Source organism: Schistosoma haematobium, chromosome 7 (assembly GCF_000699445.3).
Source record: "Schistosoma haematobium chromosome 7, whole genome shotgun sequence".
NCBI lineage: Eukaryota > Metazoa > Platyhelminthes > Trematoda > Strigeidida > Schistosomatidae > Schistosoma > Schistosoma haematobium.
Genome location: NC_067202.1, coordinates 57,988 through 84,165, shown reverse-complemented (window position 1 = coordinate 84,165; position 26,178 = coordinate 57,988). Strand labels below are relative to the sequence as shown.

The 26,178-nt window shown below is 33.1% G+C and overlaps 1 protein-coding gene across 1 annotated transcript in view; it reads left to right on the top strand.

Annotated features, from left to right (window-relative positions):
- The window catches only part of MS3_00011160 (uncharacterized protein), a gene marked incomplete at both ends in the record, with an annotated part of 76,496 nt that overhangs the window by 10,341 nt on the left and 39,977 nt on the right, over window positions 1-26,178 (top strand). Inside the window, 5 exons of the mRNA XM_051219572.1 lie at window positions 5,364-5,542; window positions 12,168-12,258; window positions 15,102-15,281; window positions 18,136-18,274; window positions 24,170-24,552. Coding sequence (XP_051064172.1) covers window positions 5,364-5,542; window positions 12,168-12,258; window positions 15,102-15,281; window positions 18,136-18,274; window positions 24,170-24,552 — 972 coding nt within the window. The remainder of the gene's footprint in view (window positions 1-5,363; window positions 5,543-12,167; window positions 12,259-15,101; window positions 15,282-18,135; window positions 18,275-24,169; window positions 24,553-26,178) is intronic.

The window sequence follows — 26,178 nt, the reverse complement described above, 5'->3', positions numbered from 1 at the left end:
TAGTGGTCTGACATTCATCCATTCATGATATTGATTGAAACTCAACAATCTTCGGGACCCTTTACTGGTATATAGAAATCATTTATATGAAACTTGTGTAATAATACAATTCTAAGATTCGATCTGAAACAGAAAGTTTTCATGAAACAGATTCAGACCAGTTATAATTTGATACCTAATAAATAGTATTGTGTTGCAATTATTAAGTCAGATGCCTTAAATTCGTCAAGTATTGTATGAAACTATCACGCAAAGTGAAAAAACAGAAGTATTTTACACCTGAATCTGTCAATCATTACGATATATAGTTATGTCTCGGAAATAAATATAAAAACAGAACTATTTTAAGGTATCTGGAAATGTACTGAAATGTGTGTCCAATTTTAAAAGATCAGTCAGGCACCGAATACTGAGAAGACGTAAAAAGGAAAGAATACTTGTGAGCATCTTATAGAATGAAATCGAAGTAAATTCAACGATCAACCCAATGGGTTTATCCGATTATTGCCGAGAATTAATCAAAAGCCAAAATTGTCAAAAATTAAGAAAGTATATATAAACGTCTATGAAAAGTTGAGGAAATTCTGTAATGGAATAAAACAGAAATAGGTTACCAACAGTTTTCTGTCCAAGACATTGATTCAGCTCACGATTAAATTTTCTCTTAATTTTACTATTCCTTAAACACTTAACTTTGTGCTGATTGTAAGATCTATTGAACGCGTATGAGAACCATTTTATGTGAAACTAGTTTATGTTGTGGATTATTTTCACTTCTTGAAATATTCAAAGCTGAGAAGAACCAAAATGATATTCCTTCTGATCGTAGGAACTCTATAAATGGAACATGAGATAATATAATAAAATTTAAATACCCAACTATGTATCAGAGCAACTGCGACATTTTTAAACATATTTGTAGGAAATATGTGACTGTTATTTTCAATTCCAGTGAGTTGATTAGTTGACGATGATTTAGTATCGGAACGTACAATCCTTACAAAACGTTAAATAACTAGTTTGTAGCATGTAACAATTCTTCTAGAATTGACTTAGTATCACTTCAATATTCACGCGAATTACTGTAGCTAATGCAGTTATACTTAAAGTCGCTTGTGATTCAAGTCACTTGCTGTTTTTTTCCCAAATTTTGACATGTGGGTAAATGCATTTGAGACTTGCGAAGCTTAACAGTTTTTACAAAACTGCACAAATATCTTGTTAATGAGTTTTAATGGACTCCAGTTAACATATCTTCAACTTGAAGAAATCTACTCAAGAACAACCCAATATATTTACTGAGTTCTTAACAAACCCCATTAATTTCAGTAATTATTGTTTGAATACAAGTGGATAAATTTGTGAGGTAGCTCATTGAGTTCTATTAAGAAGCCATTGTCAGATTAGTGAGACAATATCACCAATCGTAATAGCTATTTCTTTGAGATTAGAAACCTTAACTACTGAATGTCAACTTGAAGTTCTGAAACTTAAGTCCTCGTTGTGAAGATCATCGGATACTTGTAAAGTTATGGTTGCAGACTACTTGAAAAGTCTTAAACAAGGATAAGGCTACTTTATAGTATCTACGGTTGTTACTGTTTCTCTAACTAACATTTGTCCATGATATGAAACTTCGAATTGAAAGATTTCTGAATGACTCTTTAATCAGAATGTAGAATAAATTCATGATATCTATATATATTGATGGATATTGGGAAAATTTCTTTGAATCATTCAAACTTGGTGACATTTATCATGAATATTGATTACTTAATGTGAAACTAGAAGAAAAAAACAAAAAACAAATGGTTCGACTGTATCTCGTTTCTTGAAAAAAACAAGAGAAAATAGAATGAAACTGATTTGAATATTTAAAATGTTACCAACCATTAAATCGTGTCTATCTCTGTTTATTTTTCGTTTATAGTGTGTTGTATTGTTGTATTGTTCAAAAAAAAAAAGTATTCAAATGTTAGATGATCAAGTAATAAAACAAAACATAAATTGAAGTATCCAGACGTTAAGATTATTATGATTATTATAACTGTTGAATGTTTATTGAAGTAAAATTACATTTGTTTTTGTTTTGTTTAAATTCATAAATAACACTTGACTATTGTTTATTTAAACAAGCATTAAAAAGAATGTAGATTAAATTTCATTCAATAGAAAATACAGATTTGTTATATAATACGAATCAATGATTGTCTCGATGCCTAATTACTAAGTTGACTCATAATTGATTGATCACTGAGTGGCGATCAGTGTCATGCTTGTCTAGTCCTTATTATTAGTGCAGATCGAATGCTATCGATCATGTTGCAATGTGGCCACCAGTCTAGGTTACTCGACACTGTGGGCACTATATATTGGGATTAGATGTTGGTCGGAGGTAGTCGACAGGAAACCCTGGACCCGGGTTTCGTGCTACTTGGCACTCGTCACCAAGGTGTACCTGGTCGCGGTCTGGATAGCTCAGTGGTAACGTCTTTGACTGTAAAGCTGGGTGATACGAGATCGAATCCGCCAGGGAGCACCATTTCCCTCAAGATTACAGATACACGTTGCTGACGAGTGCCAAGTAGCACAAAACCCAGGTTCAGGGTTTCCTGTCGACTATCTCCAACCACCATCTACTAAGTTGACTATTTAAGTTTTTCAAGGGCTAATATTTGAAAAGTGAATATTCTCTTCAATAAATTTTCTACAGGTTCTACAATCATATAATCAAATCAATAATCCGAAAAATGGTCAGGTTAAGGGCAAAGTACATTGTTTAAAGTGTTATAGCATGTGATTTTAGGATTGTTAAACAAAATAGAATAAAATTGTTCATGTTGATATGACATATAGATATACAGAATGTTTACTTGAATCTGCATATATGTTATGTGAAATTTAACATCCATGATCCCAATAAATATGGATCAAATAGGGTGAGAGAGAAATAATAGTGCAATTCCAATTCGATCAAATATTTAACGGAAGACTATATTGTGTAAAAAATTATTAGAAAGACATTATAAAGTGGGATGAATGAGAATTAAATGAATCATGTATTGGGGAGATGAATAATGATGTTTAACCAATAGTAATAATAACAATACAAAGACTTGAGAATAAAGATAACAGATACAATTACATTCGACTACGAAAGGTCGTAAGTACAATAGTCAAATTAGATCATTCAATAGCTAAGATTACTATTGATTAATTGGCCTTGATGTTGGCCAGGGGAGGAGAAGCGGTTGAAGATATTTCTTTTATACATATAGCTCCATTTTCTTCATCCAGATGGCTACTGTTTCAGCCGCTTGAAAAACTTTAAGTCTCACAAGCCTCGGCATGAAATTATTGACCTTATAAATAGTTGAAAAAGATTGGTTTGTACTAAATGGGCTAATATCGAGCCGTTCACTTTCTTCATCAGACCTTTGCTGAGTCACACTGGGAGGTGTTTGCCAGCACGAAAATATCAATTTCTATAAGTTCGACCAATATGACTTGCTCCGCAGGAACAGTCGAACTGATAAATACAAAATGAAATGATCATTCTAAGTAATTCATCTTTTAGCTTTTACGTCACCATTGGGAGCGTAGGAAATAATAATCGTAGTTCACGGGCGTTGAAAGATTTTTGGGTTGTTTTCCATGATCTCTGAGTTAATATTTCACTGACCGTATCCCCTCTGAATTGTAGGCGCATGAACAGGCATTCCTTATTCACCGTTTGTATTTCGCCTAGTCTCACCTTCGTGAACATATATTTAATTATAAACTTTCTAAGGTATCTGTAGAACATATAATGCGTACTCAGTAACTAATAGTTGTGATCAGGTTTCTTTTGTACTGCGGAGGTACAAAACTAAGGAAATGTGTGTACTGCCCCGTCCAGGTATTTTTCCTGTTTAAATTCCTTTTCAATGATCCATCAGCTTTCGTAGTTGAGAGTACGTCCAAAAAGGCTAATCTACCATTACTCTCTTCTTCAGATGTAAACTGAATATCTGGATACACTTAATTAAACTGCCTAAGAACCACTTCCTGTGATGGATTATCTTTTCAAGGGATGAACGTATCATCCATATATTGACAGTAAAATGTGAATTTTTGGATAATCTTTTTGAGTGGACCGTTTTCTAGTTTGGCTAGAAAAATGCCAGGTAGTATAAGGCTCAGTGATGAACCCATCGCAACACCATCCGTGTATTTATATATTTATCCGTCGAACATGGAATTCACATTCATGGTGCACTTCAGTAATAACTCTTTAACGACATTGATAGGAACCGTAGTTTCAATTTCATTTTCACTCGATTTTTCACATGTATATTCTACGGTCTCTATGAGTGTAACATTTGTGAATATTGATGTTACATTTCTGACCTTGTCAACAAATTGGAATACATACTTAATACTAAGTTTTAAAAGTTTTGCATGGAAACGTTTCAATGTAGTTACAAACCATTTAGCTATAGTATGATAAGGAGAGTTATGCATATCTAAAATTGGTTTTAGTGGGATCCCTGATTTGTGTACCTTTAGCAATCCATACAATTTTGGCAGATAGGTTCCCACTGGTTTAATTATTTCACATAAACCCAACCAAATAGTCTGTTGGTCCCTGAGCTTCTTCAAAGATCTGGTTAGCTCATTCTCTATCTTATTATTAAGAACTTTCTGGTCAGTTATTTTTTGAAATTTTAATTTGTCATCTAAAACGGTACTCGTTTTGTCAATCTAATCACACTTTGCCCTTAACCTGGCCAGTTTTCGGATTATTAATTTGGATATAAGAATTGTAGAACCTGAAGAGAATTTATCGAAAAGAATATTTTTCGTCCAAATATTAGTCTTTTAATATGAAGATCTATGAATAAATAAACTACTTAAGTTTTATTCAGAGAGGGGTTTTGCGGATATTATAATAATTCACTATTTGGATGCATGAGCCAATTGAAGCTAGACTCAGTGGTCTAAAGGATAAGCGCTTGCGCGCGAGACTGTTGGGACCTGAGTTCGAATCTCGCGAGGCGGGATCGTGGCTGAGCACTGCTGAGGAGTCCCACACCAAGACAAAACCGTCGTCCAGTGCTTCTAGGTTTTCCATGGTGGTCTAGCTTCAATCAACTCATGAATTCAACTATTTAAAGTTTTAGTTAAATTCAAAAACGAAGAAGGTTGTTTTTGTTTAACACATGTATTTAAAAACTAACAAAAGTATTTAGTCAACATTAAAACTTTCTTATTTCGTAATATTAACTCTATGTGAATAGCGACGATGTTTTGCATAACAAAAATCTATGATTAGTGAAATCAATTCTGATCATTATTTTATCTTCTCATTTAATTCCAATTAGAAACAAAAGAATACAAACGATATTGTTGCTTCGTTGAAATCTCAAAATGAAATTGTTCAATGTTTAATAAATGCTGATGAATCATTGAATCATTTATGTGATACCGGGAATCAACTCATTATAGATAAAGTATATTCAATGGAGAAAATACAAAATAGAATTTTTTTTATAAAAAACAGGTTAGTGATAATAATACTTTATGTTTCTAGATTTTAACGTTTCAGAAATATAAGTTGAATCTGTTTACCACGTTCATGAGTTGTAGTTTTGAGTTTTAGACAAAGTTTTCAATAATTATCCCTGCTACTGATTTATTTTAGATAAACTAGAAATCCTGAAATTAAAGGTGCTTATCTACATTTTTCAACAGTAGATGTCAACTGAGATAAACGGGTGCAGCTGCATTTGATATGTAACTTAAAGCACGGAAACGTGGTTAGTGTTGATGGACTAAAGGCTGAGGATTTTAACACTAACAATCGATTGACCTATTAAATAATGTCTGAAGGCTAGGAGATATTTTTTGACAGGTTTCATTCAATGATTGTCTTAATCTGTACAATGGACAGACATTTTCTTATAGTTACCGTTGAGGAGTCAGTCTGATTAATTACATCTAAAATATTATCCTTTATGACAGTTTGACGAATTTTTGTAGCTTGAAAACTGCAAACGTAAGAAAAAAAGATGAATTTGGGGCTCAAATAAATATGTACGAAACAAATATACTGGTTTTTGAACATAAAACCACTTACCAACTGTTGTATATAGATGTTTTTCTTCATCATAAGTTCGATGATTTCCTCAATGTATATCCTACCTCCAAAGTCTTTTCCTCATTTCCTCTTCATTTGGAAGCTGATTCGTTTTCCCTCACAGTAGGCTGTTTCTGATGGTATTCGGCAAACGAACATAGGGTATCTTTAGCAGACAATTGTTTAGAAACACTTGTGCATTTTTGATGGTGGTTGTGGTAGTTCTCCAAGTTTCAACTCCATACAGTAGGACTGTCTCGACGTTCGTAATAAAAACTCTAACTTTGATATTGGTTGAGAGTTGTTTTTAGTCCCATATGTTCTTCAATTGTAGGAATGCTTCCTTTGCTTCACCAATCCTTGCCTTTACGTCTTCATTGGATCGTCCTTGTCCATTGATGATGCTGATCCGCCAGGTACGTGAAAGTCTGTACCTCTTCCAGAGTTTCTCTATCGAATGTGATTGGGTTGGTTGTTCTCCGTGTTGAATTTGAGAATCTTGGTTTTTGCCTTGCTTATGTTGAGACCTACTGATGCAGTGGCTGCTGCAACACTAGTTCTCTTCACCTGCATTTGTTCATGTGTATGTGATCGAAGGGTCAAGTCATCTGTGAAGTCTAAATCTTCTTCGAATCTTTCATCCGGTTCAGCAACACTATTGAAAACCTTTCCTGGTACCAATAGTAGTGTGATGCCTCTATAGTTCTCACACCTCAGATCTTTCATTGGTGTGTTGATGAGGTGTCCTTCTTTCCAGTCCGTCAGTGGCATTTGTTCTCCCTCCCAAATCTTCCTGGATAAAATTTGGAGCATGTTAGTATTTATTTGTATGTGTGGCTTCAAAGAACCGAATTTTTCTACAATCATTCTCCTGAAGTACACCTTATCAAAGATTTATTCACCTGATTTCCCAGTAGCCAATCTCTTGATAGATTAAGTTGTTGACGTAAATGACGAATATAATGTGGTTTTATTTGGTGAAGAGGATATAAAAATGAAGTATTATAAACGCCTCGAAAAACGATGCAAGAGTGTTCGAGGTATGAGTTTTTATTCTCAGTGAAAACGCTTTCCTCTAAAATCATCTACACCTATGTCTAGTCTAATTATAGGTTAAGTCGTCAAACACGCTAAGTTTCTGCAAACCTGACTGGCGTATGCCTGATTCAATCTTTGCATGAACTGAAAAAGTTCCCTTGGTTTCTGAAATCGTGCACTACCTATAGATTATGTTATTTTATGAAGTCATAAACTGTTTATCTGAGCTGTATATTATCGGAGTAAGTTTCCCACGATATTCGTAATCAATGATATTTTCTATGTTTAGGTTTTTTTCAAAAATACATATACACACTATTATGACTTCGATTCCTTTGTTATGTAATTTCTTAATTTCATCTATAATTATATCAAACTAACTCAAAGTCGAGAGTTATTATTCATGTGAAAATTAGATGTTGTTAAGGTAAACAGGTGATTTATGCATAGATGATTCATGACAGAAGTTGGAAGAGGTTGATCTTTGCTATAACTTTTATATCATCAATTTACCAACTAATCAGAGAAAATTATAAACCTAATAATGTTACAATTGTAGAATATTTAGTGATTGTTGCTTACTGAAGTAATGACTAAAGCATCACATATGATTTACATATTATTTACAATTATTTTTATCGCAAACGGAAAGAAACAGTTATGATTAGTATTATCTACAAATAACTTCTTGAATAACTTTATTCAAACACTATACCTTAATATTGGACAGTACTACTTACATTCAGATATCTGAATAGAATACTTCTGTCAATAACGAATTAAAAAGTAGATATATTTTATTCAACGATTTAAAACTTGTTTCATTCTCTATTAGGGTTTTTTATGTGTTTAATATGAAGTTTAATTATCTTCAACAATTTTGTCTGTTTTTTTTGTTTGTTTTGCATTGAGCACTTGATTAGAAATTTTATCAAGATCTTTTGTCATTTCATCTTGATATTCTTGTTTTTTTTTAAAATACTTCTCACCCTATTTCTAGCTTCTTTTTGTTTCTAGGGGAGAATCTTTTTCTTTTTGTTTATTTCAGATATATCTGCATTTATTGTTTTCTAATTTTATAAGATGTATCACTAACTGTCCAACTAAACACACACACAAAAAAATAAAATGCTTAGAATAACCCCAAAACAATGTCATTAAAAAGTTCTATTTTTCATTATCCTGGAAACAAAATGGTTTATTTACACTTTCCTTTTATCGCAAACAATCTATTGTTCATAATTATAATAAACAAGAGGAACAAAAGTTTTTGTTTATTTATTCGGAATTGATTCACTTTTCAAATGTTTTATGATCTGTTTTTTTTCATTTTTTTTATTTTTTGATTCTTCATTTACCGATTGACTATTTTCATTGACAACTTGGATGCGAAAATTTATTCAATAAATATTTATTTCAACCAAATAAGCATTTTTGGTTTGTTGTCAGTAATGAGGAAAAGTTATAGTTGGTCTCTAGGGTGACATCTTTCATAAATAATTATATTACTACTATTTTTATCGGTAAAAGCAACATCATGATTTTACCTAATTGTTAATTCTGAATATAAACAGATTTTATTTTTTATGATTAATCACTTGTTTACTTCTATGTGCTTGTGTCAATAAACAATAATAAACTTTTTACTAGTATAGGCGTTGTGGAGATTATTAAATTTTTGATTGGGATCATTAACCGATTGATGTTAGACCACCTTTGGAAACCTGGAAGCAGTGGACGGTCATTTCGTCCTATTGTGGGACTCCTCAATCAATTGGTTTATGATCTCAATCAAAAACTTTATAATCTCCACAACTCCTATACTAGTAATTAACATGTGCTCACTAGCGACTAGCTTCGTGAGGGAATTCTCGGAGTTCTAGTGAGAGTCTGTGACCAGTGGAGCTAATCCGTGTCGGTTAGAGACAGGTATCTACCTCAGTACAATGGAAGTTGGTCGCGCAATTTCGTGGATTGGTTGATGTTAGACACTACCACCATTGGATGCCGGCTCAGTGGTCCAGTAGGTTAAGCGTTCGCACGCGAGACCGAAGGCCCTGGGTTCGAATTCCGAGAGCGAGATTGTGGATACGCACTGCTAAGGAGTTCCACAATAGGACAAAACGGCCTTCCAGTGCTTCCAGGTTTCCAAAGGTGGTCTAACATCAATCGGTTCATGATCTCAATCAAAAACCTAATAAACGTTTTGTTTAAATTTTGAGATTTCACATTTACATATCACTTTTTGTTTTGAACTGTAAACTAATGTGTAAAATAGTTCACCATTTTGTTGATAAAGTTCTATTTATCAAAACATCAATTAGGATAGTTAGTTCATATATGTGTGGAGATGTATACACATTTTATATGTGTGATGTAAATCATTAAACCTAAACAGACTCATCTCATTCTATTCAGCATTCTAAAGCTTAAATATACCATTGTGACATTACTGGTTTTAATGTTTTAACAATGGTATTTACATGTTAAAAGTTGAAAGCATAGAGCAGTGATAGATTGAATTAGATAGATTAGATCAGTACATTTATTTTTCATACTGATGTGATTTTAATTGTAAATTGTAAATTATTATTTCAAATATTAAATAGAATTGTGTTTAAAAAGCAAAAAAATCTTCAGTAAATTCCATTCTCTATATTTTACAGTTTTACATCCATAAATATTCCTTTGCAATAGTCAGTGTAAAATATAAGTAACGCATAGGCTTGATATGAATAAACTGATTTCTTTCTAAATGGAATAGTAGTGAAGTCATATAGTTTTCAGTGGAGTTTTGTTCTCTGAGCTGGATGGTTTGGTCATGGAGCTTTCATCGTTCTTCTGAACGACATCATCAGCACAAACTTCAGGTAGAAGTGAAGTGTTCGAATTTCTCCATATGTGTTTCACAGCTTGTTCTGTGCACCTCGATGATCGAAGTGCATCATCCACCTGAGCTCCAGCATTTCGAAGTCATATAGTTTTTTATTATATTTTCTATGTGTATAGTAGTTTATTGATTTTAAAATTAAAAGAGAACGATCTTGTTACAGTAGGATAAATGAATTCAGTGAACTTACAATTGTGAAAATGAAGCTGGTGAGAGAAAAATATTTGAGAAAAAACTAATATTATTACTGCTATTATTGATATTGATTATAAATGGAAACTAATAATAACATTTGTAAAATAATGAAATAGGAGAATATAGTATTCTGTATAGAAGAACAAGTGTAGAAATAAAACCAAGAAGTGTTTAAAAGGTTTGACAGTGTAAATCAGTCAAACATAACCTCCTATAAATTCATTCGGTGTTGTTTGCTTGTATCTTCCCATTGTTGTTTAGGACTACAATCGATCAGTCATTTGTTGGCATATGTACACCTTGTTCGGATTGCCTCGATAATGCTTTAAGTCACAAGCATTATAAGCAAAGATTGATAGTGGCTAGCAGTGGAATCCAGGACGTGCATTTTGCCCTATTTCGGACTCGTCAGCTGGATGTACCTGCATCTCAGAGTTGATGTTCATTCTGTGACTCGAACCCAGTATTGTCCGCTTCATAAGTCATCACGTTATCTACTTAGCTGTTGGGAAGATTCAAGTAAACAATACCAAGTAAATTTAAACTTCACCCGGTTGTACAAGCAAGTGGCTAAGCAGATAACACGATAGCGTTTGAAGTGAACGGTACTGGGTTCGAGTCACAGAATGAACATCAACTCTGAGATGCAGGTACATCCAGCTGACGAGTCCGAAATAGGGCAAAATGCGCGTCCTGGATTCCACTGCTAGCCACTATCCTCCTATAGTTGCCTCAATCTAAACTTACTGATTTGATACATGTATTTCTGATACTAATATAGATTTTCCAATCACATTTCAGCGGAACTTGATCCCAACTGTTTAAACATCCCCAACATTAATATATGAATCAAGAATATTGTTTCCAATAAATTCTTTACAAGTTTTAGAATTATATATATTCAAACTAATAGTCCAAAAATTGGTCAGGTTTATGACAAATAAATCGTTAAAAATCATAGTATGTGAATTCAGGATTGTTTATAGATTAAAAATTGCTAATATTCAAATAATTATTATTCATTGTTATCTTGAATGGGCTCATAAGCTAGATGAATTTATTAGATTCATCATCAGAATAAATGCAGCATGGCCTGCATTAATACTTGTATCTTTGTTTGCGCTTGGATGAGCTGAACAAGTCTTTTATGACATTTAACTGTCTACTATAACCAAATACAAACAACATAATTGTTAACTAAACGAAACACGTTATTTATACGAATCTGGGAAGTTGGAATTATAAATTTACGATAAAGTTATAATTTATTCAATTCAGAAAATGTTTATCATCAAACTTCGATAATTAGCGAGTTTACAACTAATTGATCACTGGATTTAGGTTTCGTGTTGTTTGGCACTCGATAACAAGGTTTACCTGTAATCTGGAGACAACTGGTGTTTCCTGAAGGACCCAATCTTCTGTCACACAGCTTCACAGTTAGAGACGTTAGCACAGAGATATCCATGCCACGTTTAACCTCATTATAGTGCACTCGATGTGGAGTTACTTAGATTAGTGACTGCATTGGAACTTGGTCGACAAAATTCGATCTGCACTAAGGAGGACCTGACACACGTGACAATGGTCATCACACAATGGTCAACCAATTTTAAATAAAACTCAGTCCTGCAGGAGGTCAGTCGTGGCTCGGACAGCTCATTGATAACATCTCTGACTATGAAGCTGGGTGACAGGAGATCGACTCCGTCAAAGAGCATCAGATCCCTCATGATTACGGGTACGCTCTACTGACGAGTGTCAAATGGCAGGAAACCTTGGTCCAGTGTTTCTTGCTGATTAGCATCTCGACTAGCTACTTTCTTTAATATGCCATCTAGCAGTATGAACAAAGGTCCTTCAGTCTAAATATTCGCAATTCATTGGTCTTTATCAGATCAAATGTATTTTTATATCTTATTTTAGATATATCACACTACTTGATGAAGCTCGTACACTAGTGGATTCAACTAAAGATTTAATAGCACTTCGAGAGAATATGCAACAAATTCAAACGGTATGTATCATGGGAATTATGCTAGTTGTAAATAAATCATTGTTATTAGTCAAATATTACGTAAGACTTATATTATCTAATATGTTTCATGTTTTTGTAACTACTCCAAAGAGACAAGTTAACAATATTATATTAGTTATGTTCAGCTGGTTAATTTGAGATGAGATTCTAGTGGATGAGGTTTTGAAGAAAATTATTTACTGAGTAGTTAAACAATCAGTAAAACATTCAAATCCCTCTTCCGAATAACAAATACCGGAAAATGTAGCGAATTCATTCTATATCGTGAACTTACAGCCTTCCATAGAGGCACCTAATGTATAAATGTATTCTTGTTTTTGAATGTTATCTATAGAAATTTATTTGACAATAATTTATCTGACTAGTACAAATAAAAGTAAAGATTATTTCTTTATGATTATATGAGAGTTTATCTTTAATAAATAAGATAATTTTATAGTATAAATGTAGTGAACGAGAACACAAGTTGGGACAATCAAACGTATTTTAATACAACATTACAGAATATATGGGAATCACACAGTAAATATTTCGTTTGCAAAATGTCAATCAATTGTCTCAGACTTGATTGTTCCTTCGTTTCCACACCATTCTCTGTTCTCATTTACTTTCTTCGATCTTCTTAACCTGCTACCAGGCTTTTCACTTTCGATCAGTAATACATACTACTTACATCTGTCAGCATCAGTAGCACATACCGCATAAACATTCTTTTTATTCAAAGGCATTTCACGCTGGCTATTTGTCTAAACTAAACCAACATGCGGCGAAGCTATAATTTGTGGACGAACCAATCAGATTTAGGATAACAGGTCTTGGATTTTGGCACGAAATTCACTCACCCATTTGGCTAAATAGAGTTTTGGCATTACAGCTGATGTTAGTTTGTGATTGAAACCCTAAATCTAATTCCTAACCTTATCATCAACCCTCATTTTGTCATAATTATAAGGTGGACACTCTCAAGGTGATCATGGCGTCTCTCAAAGGTCATTCATAAATTATTGTCCCATCCCAACATACTAATATACGAGACTAAAGCCAATAAACGTCGAAATTCCAGTTGTTTACCTCTGGATCCTGTCGGAACTAATGTTTTTTTGTCTAGAATATTTACAGATCAAATTTCAATTATACATCTAAATCAAAATTTGTTCTTTTTGTGAATAAAATAAATGTGTAAATATAAACTTTTCAAAATTATTCTCATTTTTGAAATGCCAGTTTTTTTGTTTTTATCTCAATGTCAAAATAGTTTATATCAAAACAAATGACGATGTTTATTCAATCTTATTTACAATGAGGAGGAAATTTCTAAGTTCATGAAAGTAGATATTTAAAAAGACTAAAATTCGAAATAAATGAGTTTCTTTTCACGTCTTTACTCTTATGTCATAATGAATAAAGTGATTTGGCATGAAGAGGATTAGCTTAATTGAGGGAAATTTGTAGGACAAGTATATATATATATATATATATATATATATATATTTGTACGTTTGTCAATCTAATGACCTGTCTTTTGGAAGTGATTAGTATAATATAACTAGTTTTTCCACTTTTTATTTATAAGGATCACTTGTGCTTGTGTAAAAAGTTATGATACGATATACCGAAAGTATGTATTTCAGTTTATGCTACCAATGCTTAGTGGATATAATATTCGATTTGGATAGATAGGTGAAAAAGAACTGCATATATCCACATACAAACATCTATGAATATTGTAACTTCTATAAAGATAAAATGTTATATACAATAAACTGGCATGCATTATCTACAAATTCAAAACTTTTAAGGTCAAAATAAAATGATGTTTGTTTATTATTTCGTGTTATCTAACAATGTTATTCATGTTATCATTATTCTATACTCATTCTCTATCCATTTATCTTAATAATCTATATTACAAGGAAGCATGAAAATTCAATTTATCTAAAATAGAAACTATTTATAACGATGAATCGGATCAAATGACTGTTAATGCTGATGTTAATTGAATAGTCTGAATAATCAGTGATAACAATTATCATTCATTCTGAATTCAATGAGCTTGATGTTTCTATGAAAATTAAGAGTTAATCTTTTTATTAATAATGAGTTGTTTCCCAACCCCTGCCCCCCCAAAAAATTTCCCCTTTTCTTTTCAATTAATTTAGATAAAGATAATGATGATAAGCTTTAATTAATAGATTGTTTCTGGAAATTTTAATTACGATGTTCATGGAATATTTCTCAGTAGATATTTGCTTTATATTTTTTGTCTTGACAACGCAAACAATTTAGTCGCTTTCAGGTGGAACATGTTTTTTGGTTTTATGAATACTTAAGAGTTAGAACGAAGTAAATACTCACTTTTATCTGGATTCAAATGAATCGTTTACTGATTTTATCTAGACATACATTTAAAAAATGGAAATCACCGAAAGGCTTTTTTGTCCTAATATTGAACTCATCAATTTTGCCCAACTGACCCTGTTAACATCTTCATGAAGAACTCATCATCTTAGGAATACCAAGCTGTTAGTCAGTGGTTCACGATTCTGAAGTACCGAGTTACTAACCAAAAACATCCAAGTTCTTCAGGAAATGATTTTTCATTGCACTATACCACCTAATCGGAATCAATAACCAGATATTTTCATTTGTACGCAATATAAAAGTATTTCATGATAATATTTTATTTATTCGCCTGTCAAAATTATTTGGTAACTGATATCTAAACATTATACAGGAATAGAAGGATGAAGAGTGCTTACATTTAGTCACTCGTCATTTTGGTATGTTTATTAATTTACTGTATATCAACATGTTTCATTTAGCTTCAAGAATGGCTTATAGAAAAGAAAGAACTTGCTGAAGAATGCGATCAGGCAGGTAAACTATCAAATATGGGTTCACTGGTACCATACAAAGTATTCGTCAGTAAACAATATACACAACATCGCGTACTTGAAAGTGAAATTGAATCTAATAATGATCGTATTGAAAAGGTTTTCCAAGTATGTTTTATTGCAGAATATTAAATGACTGCTAGATTGATGAAATGTCTAATTGATGTGTCTGTTGTCAATTGTTGTAAAAAATAATTTTACATCAATGATTTACATTTATATGCATATATAATTTTGTAGCTCGAAGTTGAACTACTGAATGACACACTCAGATTTCACATTTTACAAAGTTAACTTGTTCCTTTAAGTTTTGAGGGCGAGACTAAAATTTATGGACAAACCAATCAGATATAAGATAACGAGCCACGAATTTTGGTGCGAAATTCATCCATACATTTAGCTAAATAAAGTTTTGGCATTATAGCTGATGTCAATTCGTGATGAAAACCCTAAATCTAATTTTTAATTCTAATCACCAACTGTAAATGAGAATTCTAACGGCTCTATAACCTTCATTTAGTCCTAATCAGTAGGTGTCCACCCTCAGGGTCACTTCAGTGTCGCTCAAAGGTCGTCCATAAATTATAATTTCACCGTTTTCAGTTCCAGTAGTTCGAAAGTATTGATATTGAACAGTTGCATAATTTCACTTATAAACTCTCCAGTATAACATTCCTACAATCAGTTCTTAGGTAAGGTTTCTAACAGGGATGAATTGTTTTCAAGTGAATTGGAAGTTATGAGTTATGAAATTCAACTACTTTTGATAAGTTTCACAAAAATTTCAAAGTTTGTTCAGTGATTTGCGCAAAATATGTCTGTTTCAAGTGTGTTATCTGCCATTGTATTGCAAAACAGTTTAGCCCGAGTTCCATGCTAAACATGATGAGTTCTATAAATTTAGTGCTTATTCTAAAGAATTTACACTCTTGTTTTAATTATAACAATCATTGTTGCTGATTTTTTTCCTGTATCATCAATTCTAATCGACAAAACGCACGAAATGATTGAAACGACGTTTTTTTACAACTCAAAGATAAAATCGGAAAAGTATACTTAAATAATTTGTCGACATTTATTACTTATATAAGGTTACAGTTTTGACAAGATTACTAACAGTATAGGGGTTGTGGAGATTGTTAAGTTTTTGATTGAGATCATAAACCGATTGATGTTAGACCACCGTCGGAAACCTGAAAGCACTGGATGGCCGTTTCGTCTTATTGTGGGACTCTTCAGTAGTGCGTATCGACGATCCCGCTCGCTGGATTCGAACCCGGTGCCTACGGTCTCGCACGCGAACGCTTAACCAACTAGACCACTGAGCCGGCATCCAATGGCGATAGTGTCTAACATCAACCAATCCACGTAATTGCGCGACCAACTTCCATTGTACTGAGGTAGATACCTATGTTCGAATCCCGCGAGCAGGCTCGTGGATGCGCACTGCTGAGGAGTCCCACAATAGGACGAAACGGCCGTTCAGTGCTTTCAGGTTTCCAAAGATGGTGGTTTAACATCAATCGGTTCATGATCTCAATCAAGATTACTATCGTTGTACTTTTCAATGATAAATTAGATACACATTTATGCCATTTGAAACAAACTTTATGTAGTTATCAAAGATTAATTTACCGTTTAATTCCTTTAGTGATTGTATGAAAAGAAGAAAAACTCTTTGAATAAATATCGCTGTTAGTAAAATAAAATATTTTTTTAGTTTTCTTAAGTATTCATCTAAAAGTCATGACGATTACTTGAAGCGTTTAGAAGAGAATTTACTTACAAAACAAAAAACCCACGTAAAAAATATCATTCAAGATAGATGATGATTTTGCCGGTTAAAAACTGTTGAGAATCTGCGTATTTATGAATACTTGGCTTAAAAATGCTTACTAGATAAGTATTTCAAGAGCAAAGTCAACTAGCGTTTTTATGTGCCCTTGTAAGTTGTTTTATGTACGTGTGTGTGTGAGTGTGTTAGGTAAACTATGGTGAATCTATAGCGTTTCTTATTGCACGTGCCTATTTTAATGTACCAATGTTATGTTTTCTTAGAAGACATATCAATGAAAAGATGGAAAAGGATCGAATGGTTCATACTACCTAATAGAATTATGTCAATCAGTGATTTTCATCATTTTAAATCTCCAAAAATTGTACATCATTCTGAAGACAAACCGTATTGTTAAAGAAATGATTAACGTCTTGAATAATTCTAACAGATAATTATCATCCTTAACTTTTTAACATCTTATTTTGTATAATAGAAACTGATTTATGCTTTTAATGAGCAAGATGATCTCAGTAGTTAAATGTTCATTCTAAAATAGTAAAAATAGATTGTATGGGAGATAATAAAGTTAATGAACGAGGTAGTTCTACTAGTTTCATTAACAAACTATAATGCTATTAGGTTATTTCTTTGAAGCTATCAACCAGTATCACGTGCGCCGAGTTGCCACTCGGAACCTTATTTCTATTTCGGACTGCTATTTACTTTACAGATTAGTGTCTCTGAATTGAACGGGTACTAACTCAACCAGCACTAATGTGGTCGACTCGACAGTCATGTTCCTATTACTTCACTATTCGCTTACGTCTCTCTATGCCCAGGCTTATATCCGGAAGTAGCAATCAGCTTGTATTGAATTTATTCTGTAACAATTGTAGTTCATATTCAAGCATACCAGAGCACATGGCGCTATAAAACTAGATATAATAACTATACATGAACAATCTAAAGTGTCTTTGAATAGGAAAGACTGTAAATATTCGATTGACAACGAATGAAGAAGATTAAATCGTATGTCAGTAGTGAATGAATCAACCGAAAACTTATCATAAATGACATACTTATTCCTAATAATCTAGTTACTCAAAAATTGTATATAAAAATGACAATCAATGATCATTCGAAAAACTAGTCTCAATTTCAACAAGGTTCTTTTTTTTTAATTAGAATGTAGTCAATACCATTGTACAATATCCACGTATTGCAGATCAATTGAGTGAATCACTTGGTAATTTAATGATACTATGGGAGAGTCTACGTAAATTGATACGGGAAAGAGGTGATTATATGGTTCAGTTACACAGGGGTATGTTAACTTTGTATCTGATTGCATAATATTAGTTAATTCTGGACCTGGTTGTATCGTTTAATTGAATATCTTCCTTTTCATTCATTATAATGAACACTCAATTCCGAATATAATGAAGTCAGTTTCTTTTGAGGTTATGTGTAAAATCATATACGGTATGTTTTAAGAAAGAAATATTGTTTGTTATAGAATATATTCTTCAATTAGTTGGGATTACACATTCGAATGCCATAGAGCATAATAAATATCTAACTCGCAAAACATTTTCAAGAAGCATCTGAATACAAAATGCTGATCAAGTTTTGTCGAAAACTGAATACTTGACATTTCATTTTTTGCTTTTCAACCCGTAACCTAAATATACCGAAAACACTTGGTCACAATGTGACAATCAGAAGTTTAGTTAAAAAGTTTCAAAGATGTTTTCATTTCACAATTACGTACTTACTTACTTACTTACTTACTTACCTACTTACTTACTTACTTACTTACTTACGGCTGCTACTCCTAATGGAGCATAGGCCGCCGACCAGCATTCTCCAACCCACTCTGTGCTCCACCTTCTTTTCTAGCTCCATCCAATTCTTGTTCATTTGGTCTTCCTCTTCTCCTTTGGCCTTGAGAATTCCATGTGAGAGCTTGTCTTGTGACATAGTTGGGTGCTTTCCTCAATGTGTGATCTATCCACTTCTAGCTCTTCTTCCTAATTTCTTACTCCGCTGGAATCTGAATTGTTCTCTCCCACAGTAGGTTCTTGCTGATCGTGTCTGGCCCATGGATAAGAAGTGTTTTGCGTAGACAACTGTTAATCAACACCTGTATCTTCTGGATGATGGCTTTCGTAGTTCTTCAGGTTTCCTTACCATACAGTAGAACTGTCTTGACATTTCTATTGAAAATATTGACTTTGGTGTTGATTGACAGACAGTTGTTTTGAGTTGCAGATGTTCTTCAGTTGTAAATATGCTGCTCTTCCTTAATCGATCCGCGACTTCATTGATTCATTAGCAATATTTAAATAGTAAACTATTCATTCATGTAAATTTAAAGTTAGTTATGATTTTCTAGTATAAAACTATTTTCACTGTTTATAAACTTATTTTATTACATGAGTACGATTGAACTAATGGAATATAGACATTAAGATCTAATATGTGTGAAAATTAACTTGTCCTGGATTCCACTGCTAGCCACTATTCCATCATTGCTTACAAATAGCTTGTGAATTAAGGTAATATCGAGGCAATACGCACAGTATGCACATATACCAATAACAAACTGATCAATTACAGTTTTAAACCTTAATGGGAAGATACAAGCCAAACAATACCAAGTGAACTAACTTGTTTATAGTTTGTACTAATGCATTAGTAGTAATACAAATAATTTACAGATTTTCATAATCAATCATTAAAAAAAAGTTATACTAACGATCAATGTTGTTCTGGATCCTTCAGCATTCTTTACTTGAATGTTCTGTAATATTTTTTTTGACGCATATAAATCGATCAAATGCGATAATGAGCATGAGTATTTCAACAAAGAGTAGGTTTAAACGAAATACATAAAATGATTAGAATTATAACTATGTAATACGTTATGCATGAATAGTCAATTTAAGTGTACTCTATTAGTGAAAGAGAGGTGAGATAAATCAATGTAACAATAAACTAATCAGAAATGTTATAATACACTAATTGAATTTCTGACGTTTCTCTCGACTAAGTTGTTTCTATGGAGAATTTATGACCAAATGAAAATAACAACACCAAAAAAATTAAATTGTACAATAGTAATACGGTACAATATATAGACAGTCCTAGAAATTCAAACAATAGTGGTGATACTTATAAACAAGAGTTTGGAAAGAATGATTGAATAACCTATTAAGTTTTTTGTCATTCATTAACGGATACACTTGTTTCAAGCTTATTTTAAATACAACAAAGTCTTACCTGTTACATGATTAATTAAATAGATTGTAAAGGTGTTTCTATTTGAGCATTTTGCCAATCACTTAAGGAAATTTGCGCTTACCTGTTAACATTGACTGGGTTGATGTTTCCCGTTAATCGTCATACAATTTGATTTGAGTAAACAATGATAAACAGTGATGAGATCACTGTTGGATCCACTTCTGGTGAATCATTTTATAACTAAATTTGAGAGAACATTCAATTAGTTTTTACGAATCAAACTCCGTTTTCCATATGTAAAACGAAAACTTACTCGTCTGACTGTTCTAATTTGTTCTAAGTGTTCATCTGCTACTCTAAATTAAGATAAATTATCAATAGTCAGTGTTAACTTCTAAAAAAATCATAACAACTAATTCCAGTTTAATTTAGCTTATTCTAGACTAAGTATATATAGAAATTCGATGAAACTAAATAACTTGCTGGATGATATGAATCAAACATGCTTCAGAATGCATAAAATGAGGATAAATAAATACATTAACTGTCAGCATTGGGTTGTGGAGATTGTTGAATCGATCAATGTCAGATCACCACTGAAAACCTGGAAGTACTGGAGCGCCGTTTGGTCCCATTACGGGAGTACTTTGAAGTGAGGACCTATGACCCGCTCGAAACAACCGTTCACTGTTTACAGGTTTTTAAGGGTGGTCTAGCATTGATCGGTTCATGATTTCAATGCTATTGTCTTGACCAAGCTAAATTAAATTAAATAAAATATGAAGTGATGTTAAGGTTTATTTATTCATCCCTAATTGCTATTAGACTGCTAATTGTATTCCATCTTCTACACTTATAATGTCTAGGTATTCAATAATTTTGATGTTTGATTATAGTTTCTTGAAAATGCTTGAACCAAATTGTCGAGCGAAACTTTGGATTTACTCATAGTTTAATCACTGGAAGTTTTATAGATCCAATTCTCTTCCATTAAATCCCCATGTACTTTTAGAGAGCAACTTTGAACTTGCATCCGAACTTGTTTCCATACTTTACATTCAAATTCACTCAATAAACATCCATTATATAATGTATCGAATCAGGTAATACTCATATCACTGTACGTTATGAAGTAATAAGACTCACTACTAACACTTGAATATATACAGCAAAATATGTTTAAGCCAACCTACTTATTGTGCAAACCAGAGATTCTCAGATAGTGTTTAAAAACAAAGATTTCCAAGTGATTAAGTATTTATGAATCAACTAACCTTGGGAACGCAAACTTCTAAATCCATAAATAAGTAATATAACAGCCAACGTAAGGCATCTATATGTTGTGGTTTTATCGGAGCATATTTTTTAAATTACTTACACCTGTTACACCTCGTAAAGGAGTGTCGGTCGCCCACCAGCACTACCCACGGAAATATGTACTGCGAAATCCTTTCCAGTTGTTCCTAGTTGCGATTCATCCTTTGCATGTCTGCTTACAATTCTTGACCAATGTGTTCTTCGGCCTTCCTGGTTTTTGCTTCCGATAGCGCTTGCCTCGTAATGTAGTTTGGTGATTCCCTCAATGTATATCCTATCTACCTTCAACGTCGTTTTCTAATTTCCTCGTTCGTTTCTCCCACAGTAGGCTATTGCTAGTGGTATTCGGTGAACGAACACTGGGCATATTGCGTAGACAATTGTTTAAGAACACTTGTATCTTATTGATGATGGTTGTGGTAGTTCTTTAAGTTTGAGCTCCGTACAGTAGAACTGTCTTGACATTGAAATTGTTTAATCTGGTTGGCGTCTTTTAGCGAGATTTTTTTCTACGGAATAGGGTTGACGACCTCACGCCCAACCCTCCTTCTTTACTCGGGCTTGTGATCGACGATAACTCTGAAAGAGCTACAGGCGGAGTTGGATTTTTTTATTTAGTAAATTCTAAATAAGAGCAGCAAGATCATGTGAATCGAATAAATATGTTAGAGTTTAAATGATTTGATTCATTTAGTTCTTCCGAATTTCAGCAATCTAATTAACAATCATTTCGATTTATGTATTGGATACTCAGTTTATTTCATTTCACGTATTACGTAATCGCTTATTAAATATTACCCTACTAACATTTAATCCAATTAGCAGTCTCAAACTTTTATTCGTTCAACAGCCTCATACGAGCATCCTTTTAAACTGTGACAAAAAAGCTGTATGTCGAAATAGAACTAGTTGTTCACTTAATTTGTCTCTCACTTAAACATAGCCACTTGGTTGATTGTTTGAGCAACAATCATTGGGAGACTAGTAAACGATAAAAACAGAAAGGCAAGAGAATGTGGTGAAGTAAAATACAATGAGATACTGGGAGTATATTTAGCTGGTGTAACCTTTATAGTGGATCAAACAAGAACTACAGATATGATTTTCTGTATATATGTATTAGGTTTTTAGAATTGATCAGGACGAATTCCATCGTACAATGGAGACCATATCATGGAAATTTCACCAGATTACTCATGACCAAATGCAACAGCTATAAAGTGTGCTTATATGGTAATAGACTATTCACGAAATCTAGTTTCAGTCAGATTTTACTTTACGCATAAATTTAGCCTAATTCGAATTCTTATTTAATAGTAAAGTTCAAGAGTCAGTTGAAGCTAGGCCACCATGAAAAACCTGGTAGCACTGGATGGGCGCCTCATCCTAGTATGGGAGTCCTCAGCAGTGCAAGTCCACGATCCTGTCTCGCAAGATTCGAACCCAGAATCTATTGGACCGTTGGATGCCAGCTCAGTGGTCTAGAGGTTAAGCGTCCGCGCGCTAGACCGATAGGTCTTGGGTTCGAATCTCGCGAATGGGATCATGGATGCGCAGTGCCGAGAATTCTCATACTAGGACGAAGCGGCCGTCCAGTGCTCCCAGGTTTTCCACGATGGTCTATTCTATTTTAAAATTAGTAATTTTATGATAATTATTATTATCAGAAATAAATCAAGTTGCTTTGTGAGTCGAGTTGTATTTTTTTTCTAAAATACTTTTTATCGAAGAAAATGTTCATTATAGAACAAGAGAGCTTTGCAAATACTGATTCAATGCAACATTACAATAACAACAAAAATTGACTTCAAACTTAATGTTACACATTTACAAGCATTTTTGAATGAAAATTTCTAGTGATTGTCATTCTGAACTTTATTCGATTAGTCTGTGACAAAAAATGGGCGCTTTGAATGTTCGATTCGAAAATGTATTTTTCTTTGGCTAACAGTTAATCAAATTTTAGTTGCTAAGCAGTGAAATCTAACAAGATCTGAATTAGAATTTCAGTGATTTCTTTAAAACTGGAATGTATGAATATTAAACATCCTTGTTAAAAAAAATAGAACAAAACGTATCATTCATTTGGTATTGTTTGACTTGTATCTTCCCATTGGGGTTTTAGACTGCAATTAATCAGTCTGTTATTGGCATATGTGCATACTGTGCGTATTGCCTCGATATTGCCTTAATTTAAAAGCTTTATAAGCAAAGATGGAATAGTGGCTAGCAGTGGAATCCAGGAGGTGCGCCAATAACAGACTGATCAATTTCAGTGCTAAACATCAGTGGGAAGATTCAAGTAAAACACTACCAAATGAATTCAAATTCACTCCATTGCACAAGCAAGTGGCTATCAGGACTCAGTAGCTGAATGGATAACGCGATGGCGTTTGAAGCGAACGGTACTGATTCCCAGAGCGAACATCAACTCTCTGACATGCAGGTACATCCAGCTGACGACGAGCCTCCGAATAGGACGAGACGCGCGTCAAACTGAATTCCACTGCTAGCCACTAATCCATCTTTGCTTAAAATGTATTATTGCTAACCAAAAGACAATTGATATCTATGTATGATTAGACTCATGCTGAATCTTATATCACTCTGATCATTACCAATGTAATATTCTTTCTCCTTTTTTTTCTTTAACAACTAGCGATTATATTTGAAGATGGACACAACGAATTAAATCGTTGGTTAGATAAATTTTTTATAGAATTTTTATCTTTTAAATCATTTGATCAATTAAAACAATTCGAAGAACATGCTGAACAAGATCCATCAATAATGGTGGAAAGTTTCATTGAACAATTCACATCAGAATATAATCAGAATATGAAAATGATTGAAGGAACAACAGAATCATCAAGTAACATTATGGAATATCTTATAGAAAATAAGTTTATGAATCAAAATTGGACCAATAAAGCTAATATACCAGGTTGTACTAGTATGAATGAGGTATCTTCTTATTTGAACAAAATGATCGAATGTTTAATCAATATTGATGTAAAGAAAAAACTTCTAGTGGAACTTCATGTAAGATGTAAATTTTGTTTTTGGTATTTTTCAGTGTTCATAAATATGTTTTTTATAAATAGCCCTTGTTTGTAGGCCTTAGATACAAGTATTCAGACGAAATACCATTAACTGACCTTATTCTCAATTATAATAAACATTTCTTTTGTAAAGATTAAATATAAAACTATTAAACTTGTACTTAATTATCATTCCTTCACGGCAGTCCGTTCTGTTTTAATTTACGGCAGCGAAACGTGGCCATTAAGAGTAGAAGACACTCGTAAGCTACTAGTTTTTGACCACAGATGCCTTAGAAATATTGCTGGCGTCTGTTGAGATCACCGGGTAAGTAATAGTGAGGTTAGACGCAGGGTATTAGGGAATGATGGTAAATCAGTTGAAGAGGTTGTTAATCTTCATCGACTGAGATGGTTGAGCCATGTGTTACGTATGCCTGAACACCGATTACCACGACGTGCAATGCTAACCGGTGTAGGGGATGGTTGGAAGAAAGTTAGGGGTGGCCAAACCATAACGTGGTGTCAGTGCTTGAACAAACTAACATTTGGTCTTAGCCATGTTGGTAGATGCAGACTACTTGATTGGGGTCCACGTAACTATCGTAACGAATGGTTGAAGACTGTTGATGACATGGCTCAGAATCGATCACAATGGCTTAGGTTTATACACTCTCTGTCTTCCCTTAAACTAAGAGATTAAAATTGCTTCATATCTTTCTTTCTATCAACCAACTCATTCTTTCTTCCTGTACTATGTCCTTAAATGCAATCTTTCTTTTATATATTACCACAACTGAATTAACTACTTTTATGAATTCGGTGTTCATCTTGTTGTGTTAATGAGGTATGGCAACTTGGACCGATGCATATATGTGCTTGGTCCTACGTTGTAGCTGACTAATTGACTAATTCCTTCGTGTTAAGCCTTTATGAGTATTTATTATCTGATAACATCATAGTATGTATTAATTTAAACTAATAAGATTTAGAATTACGCAACATTAGCACGCTCCATTTCCAATTTTCTGTCAATCTAATATGTCATAGGTATTGGATAAACTTTGTGATGATAAGTGGTGTGGCATAAGGAAAATGGTAATGGTTTTGAAGGTTGTAGATGAGAACACTTGTTTTATTTTGTAAGTGTTTGCACTAAATAGTAGTTTACTTAGAAAATCTATCAAAAGATCAGAATTCGAACTCATATTTTCAAGATAAGTTTTAGTCTACAATTTATGCAAGACAGTAACTACTCAGTAACTTAATATTATTGTTGTCATGTGTTGGGGATGAAAATTTCTAAAATATTTCTATTCGTAAACAAAATGTATTTTGTTGTTTATCATTGAACATTTCAATGATTCTAGTTGAATAATGTCAGTTACATCAGGGAATAGTTTTTAGTTACGTAAAGTATTTAAACAGTCCTACAACTGTCCAGTGTTTCATAACAAATTTGATCAGTTGTACGTCTACTTGAAGTTTGTGCTGATGATGTCATTCAGAAGAACAATAAAAGCTCCAATGCCAAACCATCTAGTTCGGAGAACAAAGGTGTATAATCGCTTATTTCATGGATATTTCACTTTTATGGAAGTTCTCCAAATATGATAGTGAAGTGATT